General features: G+C 39.1%; 1 protein-coding gene across 1 annotated transcript in view; it reads right to left on the bottom strand.

Annotated features, from left to right (window-relative positions):
- Window positions 1-333: 333 nt before the first annotated feature.
- The window catches only part of FBLN1 (fibulin 1), a 114,637-nt gene continuing 108,055 nt past the window's right edge, over window positions 334-6,915 (bottom strand). Inside the window, exon 17 of the mRNA XM_075070464.1 lies at window positions 334-1,507. Within this exon, the coding sequence (XP_074926565.1) occupies window positions 1,368-1,507 (140 nt within the window). The 3' untranslated portion in view covers window positions 334-1,367. The remainder of the gene's footprint in view (window positions 1,508-6,915) is intronic.

Here is a 6,915-nt window from a genome sequence, read left to right as displayed (position 1 = left end):
ATGATGGCACCCTGAAAGCCAAATTATGTACAGTAATTAAGGTGTAATTTAATACAACCAATCAAATATTCTTTAGTCAAAACTTATATGAGAGAATGTTTTTGTTATAAACTCCCAGTTTGTGCCTGAGGTAGACTGGACTCACATTGACTTCAATGGGGTTTGGATAAAGAACCTATATGCTAGTTAAAAGGCAAGTGTTTCTGTCTCATAATGGGTGGGTGTACTGGTAGGGTTGTTTGTGTGTTTCTCAGATAAGCAGGAAAAAGAAGATACTTGGGTATTTTCCCACTAAAACTTTTTTCTTCAGGATTCTCAGTTACAGACCAAAACAAACATGGAGCTGTTTATTTTCAGTTTTGTAATAAAAAGATACATTATTTTCATTACTTGGATGCCCAGAACATACATTAAACATTAATTTATTTAAGAAAGTTTCATTATATTATTGCATATGCTTCGGTCTGGTGCTCAGAAAAGTCTATAGCTTAACATACTGGTTTCTTTACAAAGTTTAAAAATATATATATTGTACTGTGCTTTACTTTTGGAGGTGTTTATCTAGAATTCCAATGTATTGGTGAGTATACTTTGGTTTGGAGTGTAAGCAATATGCTGTAATTCTTGTAATAGATTAATTCCAATTAGAGGTTTTAGTTAAGCTGGATCCAACATGCTTCATTTTTTAGTCAAATAAGAGGTACAAAACATGAGTGTTTTATCTGATATGTGTAAAGACTTGTTCCTCTTGCTATCTTTACTTCCTTTTACAATTCCTCTTGTAATTGTGGCCAAACAGCTTTTTTTAAATCTTTAGGCGAAGCTTTTCAAAAGTGACAATTGATTTTGGGTGCCCATCTTGAATTAATTTAAAGGGGGCTGCTTTTCAGAGGATGGATATTTTGGCATTTTTGAAAATCAGGCCTTTTCAGATATTTCAAATTGGGCACTGAAAAATTTGAGGCAAAATGACTCACTGGACTTTCCTCCAATGGTACCATATATTCATCACAGTGGTCTATGGCTAGTTCTTTCTCCCATGTCCTTTATAGCACTGGCAATCAGGTAAAGGAGCAAGAGTTAAGATTTGCCTGAATATTTAAAAAAGAATTAAATTCACTAAACAGATGAGCACTTTTATACCATACTTATTTATAAACACAATTAAATCAGGTTCATTTATTTTGCTCCATCCTACATCTAATCAACATAGCTTGGTACTTGTCTTAATTAAACTATAATCCAAATGTTAAAAAACAAAACAAAAACAAAACACTATTGGGTTTTACAAACTGGCATATAACATAATAGTTTGTGGTAAGGATTTAGTCTGCAGTGGCTTGCTTGTTTCAGATTTTAAAGCTCTACTAAAACCAATATTCAGACACAAAGATGTGCACGTTGACAACATTACGATGAGAGACAATCCCGTTCACCACATAGTTCATCTCCAGTTTCAGAATGGCATGGAAAGGTCCAACAATGGGCTTCACCTGACGAACTACACCTGTGGCAAAAAACAAAAATAAGCAATGAAGATTAATACAGTGAAATCAAATGTTTTCTGATTAGCTGTAGACTATATGGGGTTTGTGAATACTTTTGATTAACAATTACATTTACAGAATGTTGGTCTGGTTTGCAAACATACAAAAAAGGGCTATATCTGCAGTGATTATTCCCCTTTCATATTTTGACCAGCTCCTATTTTCAGTACATTTACTAGAACACTGATAATGGAAGAAACACTGAATACTCCTCAGTTACCAATATTTTCTTCCACATTTTGCCCAATCTATGCAAACTATTTTTCTAAAAATAGACAATAAGACATTGATTTGTTTAAGTAAAGCAAGATGCAGAGTATACGGGAGAATGTACACAGATGGATACATAGAACAGAACACCAAGAATGAACTTTCCACTCTATTTCGGACAGGAGAGATTACAAGGAACACTAATTAATACTTGACAATAAGCACTTCTCACATACACATCAATCACCACCAATTTGCAAATTATAGTGGGCCAAATTATTATAAACAATCCCACTGAAAGCAGTAGGATCATGACTGGAGGGAGGTAAGTATGCAAGGTGAGTAAGGACTGTGGCTATCAGAATCTGGCCCAGGGGTATTTGAAACATGTCGTTTAATTTTAAAAACTAATTTGTATTGTTACTGCTGATCACATTTTAAATACATCACTTTCACATTACCTCATCTGCACTGGGACATATGATGAACAAATAAAATCAGGGGTTCTCAAACTGGGGGTCAGGACCCCTCAGGGGTCATGAGGTTATTACTGGGGGTCATGAGCTGGCAGCCTCCACACCAAAGCCCCTTTGCCTCCAGCATTTATCATGGTGTTAAATATATAAAAAAATGTTTTTAATTTATAAGGGGGGTTGCACTCAGAGACTTGCTGTGTGAAAGGGGTCACCAGTACAAAAGTGTGAGAACTCCTAAATAAAATGATAGTGGAGCAATTAGTTATACTTTTTAAGACTTAATCTTGCAATTTGTTCTGCATGGACAGATGCCTGCAGCCAAACAGAATAGCTGCAGGAAGGCCCTGATCCTGCACCATTAAAGTCATTGGGACCTTTGCCCTAAGTCATTATTACATAGGGTTTGCTTCCATGAACTATCTTATTCTACATATTAAACACATCATGCAGCCACTGTGTTATTAGTATGTGGAAGTTTAAAGTGGTTAAAGACACAAAAATCCAAAGCTAACTGATAGACATCAGGAATTTGGTATAGAATCCCCATTTCAAATACATGATTCTGACAGCTGAAGTGCTACAGTGGGATTTGATTTGGCAGGAACTATATAGTTTGAGTGGATTATTTTAGGTGTATTCCTTCTAGATCTTAAGAGTTATGTTTCAAAGCATATAGCATAACGTCTTTATGGAATTCCAAAATTCTTAGGGACCTAAGAACACATTGGCTTAAGATCTGATGGTGGAGATAAACGTTTACTTATGTAGGCTGTCAGCACCTTTTTTCTAGTGCAGTGATGACATTACAGCTCTGTCCTGTTTAAATACTGACTAATATCTTCAGCATGTAGTAAAATAGCAAACTTTTCACCGCATTCATTTTGCTTGCCATATTTAATGAATACACTTCTTTTAAAGCATCCTTTTCCCCTACAGTTTTTTTTTTTTTTTTTAGTTTTCTTGGCCAGCATCCTGCACCTTGTAAAATTGACTTGTGGTGGCAAGCGCTGTGGGGGGGGGCGGGGGAACTCTCTGGAATACCCCTTCTTGTATGGTAGGAAGTGTTTTAATAATACTACATGACATTATTGTGGAAATCTTCCATCTCAATTATGGGAATTTGCACTGTGGAATCCAATCAATAACATCTAATATTTAACCCACTTAATTTCTTTCTTGTTCTTTAGTAACTTTCAGATAGTAAGGGCAGATGTCCCTATTTAGTAATCCTTTAATATTTTTAGTCTCACCTTTCTTATTAATCCATTCACTCTAAAAGTCAGATTGCACATCGCAACCTATGTAGTCATGCAGTCATGACTAAGATGGTTGATGCTACAGTACAGAACTTATGAGCATTATGGCTATTGTCTGGCTATGCCGAAAGAATGACAGGAGACATTAGATATGGGCTTAATCAGGCTGCAAATTCATTATTAGATGTCTGAGACTAACCCAGCAGATAAAATGTGCAGTGCAGGAGAAAACCCCCACAATTCACTGGGGATGGGGGGGGAGGTGAGTGCTTTTTTCAGCCCCTCCTGCCCCTTTCCGTTCATGTCCCTCCAGCAGATTAATTGCCAGGCACCTCCAATTCTAGGCAATTCTGGAGGCGGGGGGGCTTCCACCAGCTCCCCCCCTTTTCCTCCAGGTCCCTCCAGCAGTTCCTTTGCTGGGACCACGCCCCTTTGTAGGAGGGGTTAGGGTGGACTATAATGATGGGAGGTTGGGTCCCCAATGTACCAATCAGAGGAGTCTCCAACTGCCCCCAGCTTGCTCAATTACCAAGCACCTCTCCTTAATTCCTTTTCCAAAGCTTTTATCCATTGGAGATTTTTTGTGCCTTAATTTATGGAGTACCTGCACTGAACACCTGCTATACACTTAAATAAAGAGTTGCAACATATGGCCTACTGCCTGTCATGCTGTGCATAAACAGAGGCCACCTGAACCTGCTGCGAGGAAGGCAAACCGGCACTTGACCAATATGGTGGTAAAGGAAAAATTCCTTCCCAGCCCCACCTTAGCGGGGTGGCTAATGTAATGCCCACAGCAGATACAACTAATCACCCAGCACATTTGTGACCTAAATAGGGAGGGATGGTGGGTGCTGCCCAGCCTGTTCTGAGTGAATGAGGGGAGGGGCCAAACCCAGGCTGACCTTTTTAAACCCTTCATTCCTAGGTGGTGAGTCATCCACCATGTTGACTGCTTTTCCAGCAGTTTTACATCCCCCCTCCCCCTCCAAGCAAGAAAGCATTGCCCTCTTCTCCCTGCCAGCCAGACAACTCCCCTCACTCTTCCCCCACCCCCGCTTAAAGTGCGGGGCAGTATGATTGTAGCCAAATGCCATTAAGTTTCACCCTTGTCTCTTCTGATTCATTCAAATAAGTGCTTACTAAAAGACAGATGAAATTTAAGTTTGTTTTCAGAAGCAGCTGATAGAGGGAAAGAACAAAGGCACAGTGTACAATTTGACAGCTGTTGTATAGTTATTTTGCTGCTGCTTTAAAATCAAGACTAATCATGGGCCAAGGAGTAAATACTGTTCATATGAAATAGTTATGTACAGAAAATTGAAGTGTAATGTTTTCGTTAAGATGGGCTGTGGTAAAAATATGTGGAATGTGGTCTATCCTATATTCTTTCAATTTTTTTTTGTTTTTATCTATTTAGCCTTGTATACAAAATAAAAAGGGAGTACCCCTGCAATAAATTGCAAAACAGAAATAAAATTAAAAAGCCAGCAGAGCACAAATCTCGTCTCCTCTAGCACCTATGTAGGACGACCTGCCTGGACAGGCTTCCTTACAGGTGGTATAGGTGAAGTTGAACCCTCTCTAAGTCTGATTTCTGGATAAGCTTCCCTGCTGTTCTATATGAGGGTTTTATGATGTGTGAAACAAATGATCTGGAAAATGATCCATTGGACAAACACATGCAGTAGGAACACCTAGTGTACAATAATCAGTAACCTTTGCTCATCAAGCGTTTCCATTTCTCCCCTTTGATAACAAGCAATACAGAGAACAATTGAACCTTTTCCTCTGACAAGCACAGATGAAAATCATACACCAGAGCTGCTGAAAAGCTTGTAATGTAGCCTTATAGGCCAAAGACTATTCAGTTATCTAGATTCTGGAAAATCTGCTACAGTTGTCCTGGAAGCTGTTTTGAGAAATTATTGCAGATTATGTGCCATAATTTGTCATCAGTTTTTAAGAAGGGTCTGATCCTCCAAGGCCCTGCACTTTCTGCAGTCATTTATGTGCACAAAGTGCTACCCCCATCAGAATTCTCTCCTTGCCTTCACAATGATTGCGGAGCTTTACACTCACTTTGCACAGGGGTAGGTGACTACACAAGGGGCAAAGTGCTTGAGAATCACACCCAGTATATTTAATACACACATTTGGTTATTAGTATCAATCACAGTTTCAAAAGCTTTCATCGGGAAGCCCATCCTAAAATGCCACATGTAGTACTTATAACTGCTTTTAAATGAAGAAGATTTATCAGTCACTGCAGCATTTGCACAAACATGTTTCACTATGCATTTTGGCAGACCAAAGGTAAGAGTTCAGCTTTGTGGTCTGGCTCCTTTCAGCATTTTTAGTTGAATATTAATATTAAGTACAAAAACATGCTTTACAGTAACAGGAAGGTTACAATTTTGAACATACACAAGAGTCAAGAATTGCAGGAATAAAGCACCCAGTTTCTGATCTCACTTACACCAGTAATAGAATAGTTCTGGTGATTGCAATGGATGATCTACAGCTCCCATCCCCATCCCTGAAATACAGAAGTATGCCATATAAATCAGAGTTAAACAGCTACCTCAATTTACTCGAGTGCAAGACAATTTACATAGCTCTGAGTATTACCATTCTCACCCTTGTAAGGTTGCACTCCTTGGGTTGTCAATCCTCCAGGATTGTCCTGGAATCCCCAGGAATTAAAGATTAATCTTTAATTAAAGATTGTCATGTGATGAAGCCTCCAAGAATACGTCCAACCAAAATTGGCTATCCTAGCATCCACATGCGGAATTGAGGCACCCACATTCAAATATTACAGTCACTGCTGATTAGATTCAAATATTACAGTCAGTGCTGATTTTCTTTGGTTGTATCCTGTGCATATCTCTAATATTTCTAAGGAAACAGCTGCACTCTGATGATTCCCATTAGTATATGATCCCACATGACGCTTATGAATTATGAGAATGCTATGTGAGCTAGCTGCAAGTGATGCTCCATTTGCCTCTGATGTTAGAGTCACAAAGCACACATGAATGGTGACTCCATTGGCAGCTGATCGAGGACAAGTTGTTCCCTGTGTGATGTTTTTGTATACAGTTGCTCTGTACTTGGGAGACAGACTTGTCCTAGCTTACAGACAGCCCCCCAACCTGAAGCAAATGCTCTCCAGCAACCACAGACCACATAACAAAAACACTAATCCAGGAACCTATCCGTGCAACAAAGCCCGATGCCAACTCTGTCCACATATCTATTCAAGTGACATCATCATAGGACCTAATCACATCAGCCACGCCATCAGGGGCTCGTTCACCTGGACATGTGATATATCACAATGTGATATATGCCAGCAATGCCCCTCTGCCATCTACATTGGCCAAACCAGACAGTCTCTAAGCAAAAGAATAAATGGACACA

Source organism: Chelonoidis abingdonii, chromosome 1 (genome assembly GCF_003597395.2).
Source record: "Chelonoidis abingdonii isolate Lonesome George chromosome 1, CheloAbing_2.0, whole genome shotgun sequence".
NCBI classification, from domain to species: Eukaryota; Metazoa; Chordata; order Testudines; family Testudinidae; genus Chelonoidis; species Chelonoidis abingdonii.
This window is presented reverse-complemented; position numbering and strand designations above follow the sequence as displayed.